The sequence below is a fragment of the Stylophora pistillata genome, chromosome 3, assembly GCF_964205215.1.
Source record: "Stylophora pistillata chromosome 3, jaStyPist1.2, whole genome shotgun sequence".
Taxonomy (NCBI): Eukaryota; Metazoa; Cnidaria; class Anthozoa; order Scleractinia; family Pocilloporidae; genus Stylophora; species Stylophora pistillata.
The window spans coordinates 48069777-48083353 of NC_142521.1; the positions used below are offsets into that span (position 1 = coordinate 48069777).

The 13577-nt window shown below is 38.8% G+C and overlaps 2 protein-coding genes across 5 annotated transcripts; one reads left to right on the top strand and one right to left on the bottom strand.

Annotated features, from left to right (window-relative positions):
• Positions 1 to 534: 534 nt before the first annotated feature.
• LOC148736531 (uncharacterized) lies at positions 535 to 2796 on the bottom strand. Its single transcript, XM_088752451.1, has one exon. The coding sequence runs from the start codon at positions 2793 to 2795 to the stop codon at positions 846 to 848; it is 1950 nt and encodes a 649-aa protein (XP_088608577.1). The 5' UTR covers position 2796; the 3' UTR covers positions 535 to 845.
• A 4930-nt stretch (positions 2797 to 7726) lies between these two features.
• LOC111337951 (QRFP-like peptide receptor) lies at positions 7727 to 13511 on the top strand. Of its 4 annotated transcripts, XM_022944357.2 has the most exons (6): positions 7727 to 8102; positions 8211 to 8325; positions 9291 to 9418; positions 9840 to 10110; positions 11419 to 11667; positions 12685 to 13511. In XM_022944357.2, exons 3-6 carry the CDS (start codon positions 9312 to 9314, stop codon positions 13045 to 13047), a joined length of 990 nt encoding a protein of 329 aa, XP_022800092.1. In that variant the 5' UTR covers positions 7727 to 8102; positions 8211 to 8325; positions 9291 to 9311; the 3' UTR covers positions 13048 to 13511. The 4 variants fall into 4 exon arrangements, with proteins under 4 accessions (XP_022800092.1, XP_022800083.1, XP_088608578.1 ...); XM_022944348.2 differs by lacking the exon at positions 8211 to 8325; XM_022944366.2 differs by lacking the exon at positions 7727 to 8102 and having other exon boundaries at positions 8114 to 8325.
• The last annotated feature ends 66 nt before the right edge of the window (positions 13512 to 13577 follow it).

Sequence of the window (13577 nt, forward strand, 5' to 3'; positions counted from 1 at the left end):
AGCTCCCGTGACCACCCCCGAGGACATCCATTATGATGTTATATTGCTTCACTTCGTAGCCTGGGAACTGCTGCCTTAGTTCCCAGAGAAGGGGTTCGTACTTAAATTACTTAAGTTACTTAAATTGTTAACCCACGGGCAGCTCATTTCCAGCATCACAACTCTCTTGCACATATAATTTACAATGCGTGCATCCACCCTATTGCATCTAACCTCTTGTTGATCAGCATATATAGGGACATCCCAATAAGCTTTAACATTCTCTGACTCATACACAGACTTGGGCTTGTCGGGTGAGTTCCAGGATGGTATCTCGTCTATAACTCCCTCATCACACAACAGTTCGTCAAACAGTACCTTCAGTGCTACGTCGTGTCTAGAGAGATACTTCCTCTGGGCCGGCGCACTACATCCTGACAAGATATGAGCCACGCTCTCTGGAGCCTTACCACATAATCTGCACCTTACCTTGCCTTCCCCACTTGTGTGGGTCTTCTAACTCATGTACACTCGCGTTGGCAAGAGCTGCTCGAATAGCTAGACGAGTCCATTATTATTATTATTATTATGCAGTATACACGTTTGGATGCTAGTGAGCTAAGCAAGATAGGGCGAAAATTCGTAACCTATCTGCATGACAGGACTGTTAACTATAATAATATCTAATACTACTTAAATATAAATGATTAATATAAAACGATAAAAGTGTCAATTGGCCCAATACTAAGATGTTTTTTTTTTTTTTAAATGTTTATGATTTACTGTTCGGTTCTTAAAATATCCTTAACTTAAAATGTCCATAAAATCCTGTGCATAAAAACCAAATCATAATGTCATTAAAATTCTTACGCTGTAACCAGTTTAAATGTTCTTGCAATGTTCAGAGTGCTACTTAATACAGCTTTCTGCATTCTCAGCAATATTTCTTTGTATCTTGTGCCAAAGAAGCCCTTCATTTCAGTTTCCATGGCTGTAGACCATCCTCCAAGTACATCTATAATGACGTTTACTTGTGAGATCTTGTATCCTGGGTGTTGTTTTGTCAGCTCAAGTCTAAGTGCTCCATACTTCTTGGTCTTTTCTTTGTCTTTCTTGTCTCTGTTGTTGATCCAAGGGCAGCTCATTTCCACCGTAAGTACCTTCTTGTTTTTGTGGTCGATGAAACGTGCATCCACACGATTAGATTGTACGTATGTATGATCAGCATATACTGGTACATCCCTGTATGCCTCAGCATCAGGTGACTTATAAAGAGGTTTGGGCTTCACATCTGAGAACCATGGCGGAGTACTATTAGCGAGCTCTAGGTCTTTGAGCATCTCAAAGAACAACACTTTCAAAGCAAAATTGTGCCTTTCTAAATACTTGGACTGAGCTAATGATGGACATCCAGCAGGTACATGTGCCATGCTCTCAGGACCTTCGCCACACATTCTACATTTGACATCGTTCTTGTCCGTTGTTCCAGTCTTGTAGGCCATGTAGACCTTTGTTGGTGTGAGCTGTTCGTACAGTTCCATGATGCCTGCGATACAGTGGGTAGGAGCACATTGCCATTTATTAAGCCATGCAAAACGATTTTCAAGGCTCAGTTGATCATCTTGCCATCTTGCTTTTAAAAGACTTCCTTGCCACTGTTGATCTTCGACTTTTTTGACTAGTTTCTCATTTACAACTTTCGTTATATGCTTCTTGGTGTGCATATCTTTGGTAGCTATCTCTGGTTCTTCTGTTGGGCTACATGATGGTTCAGTGGTATTCAAGTTCAGAGTTATATCCAGTTCTTGTGCAAACTTCTTCGAGTCAGTGATAAGAGAGGAGAATCCCTTGACTATAGCACATTCTTCAAACTGTTGCACAGATTTCATCTTGGGGTCTAGACGTTCATAGAGCTTAACTGCTACTTTGATCTTGATCAGCTTATACTCTTGTTCAATGGCTCGTAGTCCTCGTCCTCCTTTCTCCCTAGGTAGATATAGCACCGCTATGGAGCTAAGTGGATGACGCCCTCCATTTTCGCAGATGATCTTTCTTGTTTGTCTGTCGATGTCACGCAGTACAGCAAGTGGCCAATGCTGGGTCCACATGGGGTATGTGAGTGCTGGAAGTGCAAACTGGTTTGTAGCAAGGACGCGGTTAAAATCAGATAGTGGACTCGTCCAGATCACAGATAGTCTTCTGAAATACACCTTTGCTGCCTCTTTCAGTGCTTGCTTCTCGTCTTGCATAACTGACTCTTTAATCCCCAGAAACTTGTAGTTGGATCCTGACTCGAGATTCTTGACCACTGACGTCTCGTTGAGTTTGAAGTCATTGGCATCTTGGACTTGTTTAACTCTACGCACATGAATAGCGCTACACTTTTTTGGGTTCCAGTGAAGTCCCATATCTTGCATTGCAGTGCAGGTTGATCGAAGTACTTGATTTAGTTTAGTTTCAGAGGCAGCAAACACTTTCAGATCGTCTACATAAAGTAAGAGTGTTATTCGAGCTGATAAGGGCTTAGACAGTCTGTATCCCTCTGTAGCATCCAATAACCAAGCAACAGGGTTAAGGCACAGTGTGAAAAGGCGTGGGCATAGGGCGTCGCCCTGAGGCAGTCCCTTGTGACATCTGATGGTGGTAGACGTTTCGCTTCCTTGCTTTGTAGTCGCTACGATCTTGGTATTCCAGCTTGCGCTCAGGTGTTTTATCACTTTACCAATCCAGGCGGGTACCCTGTGTACCTCCATCACCTCAATCAACCAGTTATGATCAACAGAATCATACGCTTTCCGAACATCAACCCATGCCATGCTTAAATTGCGTTTACCTCGATGACAGTCCCGCGTGACCATCCTATCAATCATAAGGTTGTCAGTCGTTCCACTACAGCCAGACTTCGCTCCCCTCTGTTCGCCTTCCATAAGATCATAGTCATTCAGGTGTTTATCCAACGGGATCTGGAGGCATGAGGTAAACCACTTATAGATGTTATTCAGACAGGTTATGGGTCTTTGGTTTTCACTTGAAAAGCCTCCTGTTTTAGGTATTAAGCGTATTTTACCCTCCGAGAACCATAGTGGAAAGTCTTCGTTGTATTTAGAGATGGATTCAAATGCACGGGTAACCCCCTCATGTAATGAACTAGCGCGCTTCCACCAGAAGTTAACCAATCTGTCTGGGCCAGGTGCGCTGAAGTTTCGTTTCTTGAGTAAAGTCTTGACGGCCAGTGGGGTTTCTAAATTCCACTCTCGTTCTACGGTAGTTGGTACTTGTTCAGCGATAGCTTCTTTCATATCCAGCAGCCATTCAGTTTTCTCGTTACCAGATCCTTTCTTCTCCCACAAGCTCTGCCAGAATCTGCTCGCTTCTTCGATATTCTCGTGTTAGTGTTACTATCAGGATTAATTTTTTTGCCAACTCTTTGGTATGTAGGGCGATCTTGTCTATCATCCATCATCTCTGTAAACTTTGCATAGACCTGTCCTGCATCTTGCTTGAATTGGTTGTTCAGTGATCTTGCTTCATGTTGTTTCTTTTCTCTAAGGTACTTTGCCTTTAACTTTCTCAGCTGCGATTTTTTCTTTTCTATGTAGTTGACAAGTTCATCCGATGAGATTACTTTACATTCTTCTAGTAGGGTTGATCTATTCCGTTTCCGTTGCTTGGTCAATTTTCTGTTTTCTCTTAGCCTTTCTAACTCCGCCTTGGCGATAGATATTTTCTTCCTTAAGTCTCTAGCTTTGCCCTGAAATTCTTTCTTTTTTCCTTCGGAGTTTTGTTTCCTCGGTGCGCCTTGTACAGTAGATCTTTTCCATCGTTTTAACAGTAGAAAAGCGGCTGTGGTTGAATAAAGTGCACAATTAACCATCCATAAATAAATAAATGGGTCTTCAGTAGGTGATACATTATGTTGATTAATTATTTCATTCACGGCGATGTTGATGTTTTCAATGTCTTTCTTCGTTGGTTTTTCTTTAGTTCTGGTGTCGATTTCCCGATTTTCATAGTTACTTGGATCGATATGCACTAGATCAAACATTTGCGACGACTTTTCTATCAGTGCGCGTGCCTCATCACTTAGTTGTCTTTGTGTCGGTCCCAGTGGAGTTGTATCTTGGTCGATATGCAAATTGTTTCCTTGTTCAGGCTTATTAGCATTTTGGTCATTCGAAATATTGTCAATGCTTTCATTCTTTTCAGCAAAATTTCTTTCGATTACGCTCCTCTGCCGTTGTCCAACCTTATCCATGATATTGTTCATTGCGTTGCCAAGCAATTTCTCTAATCGGGCAGCTTGATTTCGTAGATTGTTTCTGGGTATTGCGAGATGTTCATAGCCTTGTTGATCCCAGAGTTCCTTCATCACTTCCATGTAACCTTTCTTACGATTTCCATCCATAACTTCGGGCGCATTAGATTTAACCATTTGTTGGGCTTTCCTTTTACAATCGAGTAATGTTGAATTCATTTCGTCCGTCCATTTGAGCCTATGTTTGCGTGGAGGATGTTGTAAGTTATCTTCCATATTGTCGTCAGTTAACATTATTGAAATTGTAAAGTTTGAGACTTTGACTGATTTTCTTGCGTTTAGAGACACCAAATATCTCCCCTGTTCGGTTTGACAATTTCCAAAGTGCATACGCACTTGTCCGGATGTAAAATAGCGCTCTAAACTTGGCTTGCTTTTGCGAAAAACAAGATTACTAACGGAGCCGCTAGAACCCGTCTCCACTACTCGCCGCCATTATTATTCATTATTATTATTATTATTATTATTATATTTGTTAATATTATTATTATTATCATTATTATTATCATCATTATTATTATTATAACTAGACGCATACCTGCGTTATCTCGCGGTTCTCTTTAATAAAATTTTTAATTTTATATCAATCAAATTTGTATGGTCTTGTCGTCATTTCTTTAGTTTCAAGTGTGCAGATCTTCATAGAAAATAAATTTGAGTGACACAACTAAAACCGAGATACTGTATATCTAGGAGTTAGAATAAGGTTACAGCATCGAGCTTAAAAAAAGAAATCGGTCTATTACAAGACTGAAAACAAAGCCGTATAACGACTAGCTTTAGTATTATATTTCAACCTTCGTCCTTGAGAAACACAAAATGCCTTAAACATAGAGACAAAATGCTTGTTTCCAACTTTTTACACAGTTGATATAATAATTCAACTTAGAAGATCTGGGAATCGTTTGGCGTATTTAATAATAAACTAGACGCATAACTGTTTGAACATGAGATTCCTTATAATTATAACTTACGTCTTCAAGAGAGCATAATATTTGCAAACTAGACTCATATCTGCGTGAACTTGGGCTTCCTTTTATAGATGAAATAGCCATGCAAATGCTTCGAAGAAATTGCGAGGTATTTTTCTTATTTATTTATTTTACTACAAAGTCACGGGATTAAGTGAAGTACTACGGCAAAAATTCCTAGAGTGGTAAAATGCAAGGGTGGATGCACTGCCCCCCCCCCCTCCCCTTTAGCTAAAAAATAAATACAAATACAAATAATCAAAGTCAGGCCGATAATTTCAATCAAGGCCCCCCTTATATTTTTCGCTGGATCTGCTGTTGAAATGACCTTTTAAGATTTTGTCTAGTTTCTGTACCACGTGACCCTTAGTGGGTAATCACTTTCCTTAAAACTGGTCATGTGGTACAAAAGTACACACCCCCAAGGCTGAATTTTGAGCAAGCAATTAACCATTCCGGTGATTTTCATAGTACACTGGCATACTGTTGAACTTATTCCTTCAGCGACAAACAAAATATCGGTCTCAATCTTTGTTAATCAGTGTTACCGAGCAACGTATACAATATTGATGCTAACTATTCTTTGACTGTATTTTTCGGAACTCTGTGGGATGCTTAATCATTTCCCTTGGGTTGGCCCATAACCATCAAACCACAAAAGCCCGAGATGTTCCGATGTTCGATGATGATGTTTACAATGTTCTCAGTCAGTCCGTCCACACAGAATTTTACTAAAGCAAAAATAACAGTTATAACCGCATAAATAAAACAAAAAAACAAACAAAAAAATTCAACATTGAGTATTACTCCAAGATTTTTCCTGCTAAAGTTAGTTCTTTGCACTTTTTCCCTCACACATCGTATGAAAGCTGGTATCATTGGAGCAGATAAAAATCATTATAATCAATATCAACTTCTGGAGGAGAGTCATATTTTCACTGTACGGTAGTAACTATGTAATATTGATTCTACTTGGATTCGAATGGTGATTTTACGTACAAATATAGATAAATCTGATATGCTCATTGGAACTTTAATGATCAAGAATAGCGGTTACCGAGCTCGTTTTTTTGTTACAGACACCTGGAAACAAGATTAAATTTATTTCCCGGTATCAATTTGCTGACCCGGTAAGAAAGACCAAAATGTTTCTAAAAGGGGAAAGAGGTCTGTGTAAATTTATCATTTTTGCTCTATTTCAACTCAAAATTATGTTCCGCCTCTCCCACCGAAGTCCTTGTACAGGTTCTTATATTCTTCCGATTAAAGACATCCAAAAATAGTAACGTGCCAAGTAATATTGTGAATTATATCCCATGTCTGATGTCTTTATCTTGCTTTAACAATGCTATATCTAACAATTCTAGCTCTAATTCTAGCTGAGAGTTATTATCTGAGACCAATTATGTATATTTTCTCATCTCACCTTTTCGCGTTTCATGAATCATACGATTTACCCCCAGATATATCAAAGTGAAGTGAATGGTTTACACCACATCTTGATTTCAATTATTTGCGGATTGGAACACGTTGTTTTAACATATCAGGCTTTCTCAATTGATTCAATAGAACCCAAGATGATGAGACTGCCACAAATTTCAGTGAATGCGTCAAACCTGTTTGTTATTAGTTTACGCAAGAAGCTACTCTCAGAAATGACTGAATTCTCAAATGAGTCCAAGTTCATCAAATTTGGGAATGGTCGATTTCTCTCAATTTAAACTTTGCAAGTATTGTAATAACTTAAGCTCGGCAAGTGAATTTCAAAAAATAAAGAATAAAAAAATACATAACAAGGTTTTGTTGTCGAGCGGACGTGATTCCCAGCTTGGAATTGATATTCATGAGCAGTCGATCAGAAATAGATCACTGGAGATATTACATCAATACCAATCTAACTAATAGTTTATTTAGAATTGAGACCGACTAAACACTGAGATGTGGTATTATTTTTGTAACTAATAACAATATCTGGGTGAACTATACAAGGAAAACATCTTGTCGAAACCTTAATGAAGGAATTATGCAGTTTTGGTCAGCAATAAAATGTCTCTTCAAATCGAAATAAAGTCGGCTTGGGGCGCTGACCTTTGCTCCGATGTAAATACCTGCAGCGTGCATGTGGGTCACACTCACGTCAACATTTATGTCGGGAAAACTATGCACTGCTGGTTTGCAATTAACGTTTACTTCTTTTGCACTGTGAGATTCCTTTTAATGTTTCTGCTATCAAAAGAAGTTGAAGCTTTACAAATCTTTTAGGCAAAGTATGACGCATATAGGGCTATCGAGAACTACCCTATCCGACCGCCTGTCAGCAAAATTAATTCAAGAGACGCACTAGTGGATATAGCGGCCCTACTTCGAAAGGAAGCAATGCTCTCCAGTGACGCTGAAGTAATATAGGTTGTTTTTCGAAGCTAGAAAACCGCTGCACAATGCATATATAAGCCTGGTAAACTAATTGCTTGAGACACAAATCAACTTCACACGTTTCTGCAAGAAGGGTGAAGTTTACGTGAGCAGCATCTTGGTTCTTGAAGTTGTTTCTTTTGTGCTCTGATAATTCACCCAAATTCAGCAAAAAGACTCTAAAAATTGAACATCTTGAACGTAATTAAGTGTCCTTTCCTTTTTGGAAAGTTATCAGACTCTGTCTAACACCGTCGCTGAGAAGTATAGGAGAAAATGACATAAAAACAGTAGAAGTAACTTCAGCTTGTTTACTTTGACTGAATGAATGACCAAGAGTTTCAACGATACTAAACACTGGAACGGAACAGAAAAGATCCTGACAACTAAAATACGCCCAAGTGTTTGTGAATGTATTACATCAGGTGAGTTGTTCACGTGGGGTAGCAAGTGAGGATACAATTATTTTGCAGAACTTAGAGTTTGAGCTCTAATCAATATTTTTCACCTCGGCATGACTCTTGTCTTTGCAGTTCGAAATTTCGTTTTTACAGCCATCTATTGTGAATAGCTGAGACTCGGTACATCGAACTGTTGAGAAAAAGGCATAGCGAAAGAAAAGAAATATATATATATATGCAGGAAAAGGTAACTATTAGTTTGTAATATCAATTGGAGCACGTTATACAGGGCATTTATAAAAGGCCTTTGTAGTATTTCGGGGACGGGAGAAAAATGGTTGTTTATTTTGCTGTTTCGAACTGTTGCTCCCTGTCTTGGACCAGAAGTAGCGTAAAACTTTTTACTTATTGACCAAGTAATGAGATGTAAGGTAGTGCAAAGAGATCGATGCAGTTGACTCAAGATGTTTTGGAAAAAAATTTAAGAAAATGCAGTGTCTGAATGGAAATAAAAATCTGACATATTAATCAAGGGTTTGATTTTGAGTTATCGGCACTTAAATTTCATAATTTGGAAAGTGTTTTTCTTCTTGAGATATTGGCAAGAGAATATGCGTCTACTGAAAAAAGTTATTGGGTTTAGTTTGTAATAAAATCAATATCAGAACTGCGTGCTTTATATGTACATTTTTTGGCTGATTTTATAAAATTTAATCGTAAGAGATTGTCATGACAACCATTTTGTCAGATATTTTTCTAAAATTACTTTAACTTACATTAGCGTACCAACCCATAAACTTTACAGTATACTAGCTGAATAACTTATTTGGCATAAACTTAAAAAACCTGGCTACGTCATCGTAATGTATTCTTGGAGTTCCTCTCCACGCAGAAGTAGAGCGTTTGTGGGGAAGGGGGGATAACCGCTATAAAAGTAGTTACTATCGAAGTGGAATAACAATAACAGAATTGGGCTTGGTCCTACAGAAAACCTTGGCTCTGAAAGTATTGAAGCAAACCAACACCATGACATGAACGGTTTGGTTTACTCTTGTGTCGTCCTCTCTCTTGAGATCTTTGAAGGACAAGAATTGCAGTGATCAAGACAAAAATTGTATCTTGGCTCATTTTTGTCTGACATGAGACCATTTAAACTACAGTATGCAAAATAACTTGACGCTGTCTCTTGTTTGTGTGTTTTTTTGTTTGTAGTTACAAAACTACGCGTGAGTCATGGCAGTTGGGATAATCGTAACAACAATCCTCCTCATACTCTGCTCAGTGGATATCGTGGGCAATTCTCTTGTTTGTGCGATAATATGGAAAAATAGAAATCTCAGGTATATTCAAAAGTTGCACACAGTAAAACATCTCCATTAAGGAATATCTATTTTAAAGACGCCTCTCCAGTAGGCGCTGCTTCTTGAGGTCAAGATCAGACCGATTATTCTCAGAGTTAAAAGTTTTATCTAAAATAGTATGTGAAAGATGGTAAATGTTTCAGCTCGGTAAAAAAAAGTAAAGATAGATGTTTTGTCTTGTTTTCACGAGCATGGGACAGGGGGAATATCTGAGTCCATCAGATGATTTGAACTTCTGTACCTTGGTAATTGAACACAAGGGCAAAAAGTCTGAGGTTTTATACCCCACGGGAACTTTGCAAAGTTTTAGAACTAAACAAACACGAAGCCAACTTAATAAGCGAAGTCAATACCCTCTTGTCAATACTAATCATGCCTTTGCATATTTTACTCGTCGCAGGGCCCCCATTCATATTCTCCTTTTTAACCTTGCTGTGGCGGATGGTGTCTTTGCATTGCTTATTACTCCTAAACTTATTGTGAGTCTCAATATAAAGCACCCAGAGGGGGTGGCTGGTACAGTTTTATGCCGAGTGATAACTGGTGGAGCTTTCGCGTGGTATGCAGCAATATGTGCGATATTCACTCTGGTTGCAATTGCCTTCGAAAGATATTTTGCAGTCCATGATCCGCAAGGCATGAAATGGAATCTCTCGAAACGGACACTAAAGGTTTGTTCTGACTCGGTTTTTCTGCATTGAAAGTTGGGAACCCAGAAAGATCACCAAATCGGCTATACAGCTATGTCAAGTGTAATCTTAGCCCGAATGTCCCTTGGAATCTAGATCACTTTCATGAGCAAAACAGTTAGAAGTGACCGTAAGCAAAGTGGACTCTACTAAATGAGATTGCCACCAATGTTTCATATCCTGTGGATTTCTTTTCTTGGCCTCGCGCACCTGTTCTTTGTAACCTCCTTAGTTGGATAATGTACCTACGAAACCTTATGAACGAAGATGCATTTTAAGATTATCGGCAAGTCCCATGGGTGCCGGCCAAGAAAATTACGGAATACGCAGGAAGTTCATGCAATTAGAGAGTCATAGGACTGAAAAGAGTCTAATTATATTTTTAATCATAAGAGTGGTAGACAAAATTGAACGACCGCGAGGTGGGACTCTGATTTGTCAATAACGAGCAGGATTACGTACAGAATTGGACGACACAAAGTCCTATGACCAATAAATGAAAACTATGGAAGCCAGCTATCGTCTATACATTTTCAAAAAAATCAACAACAAAAGTTAACTGGGCGAAATGCGCAACAACAGTGCGCACACGTGCACATGACGCATACAGTCCAATGAAACGTGCATGACTTGTCCATTGTTCCGTTAAAAATATTAAGCGTCCCCTACCCTGTCAGTGCTCAAATCGGGCTGGTGAGATAACTAATCACGTTGGAAAATTTTTTTATAATTTTGATTATTGTTACCATTGTTGCCATTATTGTCATCGCCAGTGGCACTGTTATTGTCACTGAGATTATCATTACCAGTAACCGTCATCGTCACTAGTATCATTATTATAATTCTTGATAGAAATAATATTACTAACAGTATTATTGATAGAATTATGATTAAATAAATAAATAAATGAATAAATGATTTAACAATGGACATCCACTGGGTGGCTATTCTTGTCCACTGTTCCAGATCGAATTGGAATTTGGAATGTTGGTTTTTGCGGAGGGAGGAAAACCGGAGGACCCGGAGAAAAACCCTCGGAGCAAGGACGAGAACCAACAACAAACTCAACCCACATGAGACGCCAGGTCCGGGAATCGAACCCGGGCCACAGTGGTGGGAGGCGAGTGCTCTCACCACTGCGCCATCCCTGCTCCCCGCGCGATCCCTGCTCCCCGCGCCATCCCTGCTCCCCGCGCCATCCCTGCTCCCCTATGCACTATGTGCATATTTTTCCCATGGCAGCGCACGATATTTTTTCGAACTCTCAAATTATGAGCCATTTCATTGCAGGTGATGATAACAGCCTTTTGGGTCGGCGCGGTTATAGTATGCATCCCTAACACCATACACATAAAGCTCAATGATGGTCACTGCTATGAAAACTTTCCTGAAGAGTGGACTAACACAGCTTATACAGTGTGGATCACCATCCTAGTATTCGTTGCCTTGTTATTGATGGTAATACTGTACTCCAGAGTCGTGCGCACGTTATGGTTTAAAGCAAATATCGTTGCCAATCCTGTGTCATCTCAGCAAACGGTAAGTAATAACAAAGAAGGGCGTTTTAGGGATAAATGATGTAATCCCATTTTTATCCGTTTCTCTTTTTTTCTCTTTTTTTGTTCTCGTTCTGAGATCTTCAACTTTTATTTGCGAAAACATTTTTCGTAGCTACCATGACGCAACTATTCGTATCGGGCTGGGACAGACAGTTAATACTTTACAAACGGGACTGTCAAAGTGATACTCAATGAGTTTGCTTAGTAAATTTGAAAGCAATTTGATAATTTCCTGGTTAAGTCTAGACACCACCAAGAGAATATAAACAGTTGATGTTCTCTTGAAACCGAGTGACACCAAATATTTTTCGCAAGTATTTGACTTCCTTAGTTAATAGATTCAAAAGTGTTTTGTCTTTTGTGCCCGCTGTCGCTGACGTTGTTCTTCCTTTTTCGCTTTTTTTTTTCATTGTTCATATGTTGTTGTTGTTTTGTTTATTTTACATTTTTTTGTTTTGTTTTCTTGTTGTTTTTGTCTATGACCAAGATCGGCGGCAAGATTGCCAGATATTACCTTAGTCCTTCAAGTTTATTCTGTTTTCGAGATTAGAAGTAGACCGAATCAATTCCCAGTCATTCTTAACCAAAAACCAAACAGGACATCATTCAGGCAAACGATCACCTCGACGAAATTTGCATTGACGAAAAGTAAAAAGAGGAAGTTCGTCACGTTTTCTATTTTCATTTTTTGATTGACTTCTAAGAGGCGTGCGCCCAAGTTTGTGTCTCCACTGAATTGGCTCCAAACCACCGTATAATTGCTGTTGTAAAATGATTTTAAAAGTCTGGCCTCTGTAAGATACTGTACTCAGTTATCGCTTTAAAGATAGCGTCCGACGATAGAAAAAGAAAGATAAAGGAACTGCTAAGAATTATTTAGTGAAATGCAGATTAAATAAATGATTACGGGGTTTAAAAATTCAGAAATCTTGGTCTCGATCACCTTCCTTCTTTTCTTTAGAAATATTTCATTTTGTAAACACTTTTCAATCCTTAGGATATACTGAAAGTCCGCAAGCGGGTCACCTTAATGGCTGTGATTGTCAGTGTCATATTTGGAGTCTGTTGGGGTACAATCCAGGTTCTGTACACCTTGCATAGCTTCAAGGTTTTTCAGTTGAGTCCTTTTGTTATCGCAATTTCCAACATTCTGGTATTATTTAATTCTACCATCAATCCCTTTGTGTATGCCCTGCTCAGTGAAAACTTCAGACAGAAAGTCAAAGGAATGGTCGGATGGCCAAAGGCTGCTGTTGATGCCACAACGGAGCTTCAGCACATTGAAGTTCGCACTGCAACAGATAAGTCAAACATCCCTGATGCTTCGACCAACACAACGACATCCGTTAGCCAGGAGTAAAAAAACTTTTTCAAGCAAAGCTTTCATCAAAAAGCACTTTATAAGTATATTTTAAAAACTGGCACTTAGCATAGAAATTGGTTGTTTGTTCGTTTTTTGTTTGTTTTTTATATGTGGAAATCTGTACTAATAGTTAAATTTAGGAATATGTAATCAAATGGCACGTTTTCGCGGGAAGCCTTACTAATCGTTTAATTTTTAATTTACGAATAACTATAACCAAGAGAAAGTAAATCTCCAAATAATGTGACCATTAATTTCTCTAGATATCACCGTTTCACTTTTTTAAAATAACAGCAAGATAAACTATAAGAAACTATAATCAACTTTGATGCGTCCTTTGAAGACGGTGTTGTAAAAAAAGACAAAGGAATGTTGTGCGGTGATGGATTCATACATATTTTTGCCCATTAAAGGATGAGTAGGTTAAACCATGAAAATTAAAATGCATTTGTTTCCAAAGACCTCGCCTTGAAAATGTCATTTTGGCTGTCACGAACGACTTACAATTGGGCTCACCGACGATATTA

Bases quoted from the DNA above. Each gene is read 5' to 3' on its own strand.
- LOC148736531 (XM_088752451.1), bottom strand. From the start codon at position 2,795: ATGGCATGGGTTGATGTTCGGAAAGCGTATGATTCTGTTGATCATAAC.
- LOC111337951 (XM_022944357.2), top strand. From the start codon at position 9,312: ATGGCAGTTGGGATAATCGTAACAACAATCCTCCTCATACTCTGCTCA. The intron at 9,419-9,839 runs GTATATTCAAAA...TACTCGTCGCAG, and splicing joins TGGAAAAATAGAAATCTCAG to GGCCCCCATTCATATTCTCC. The intron at 10,111-11,418 runs GTTTGTTCTGAC...ATTTCATTGCAG, and splicing joins TCTCGAAACGGACACTAAAG to GTGATGATAACAGCCTTTTG.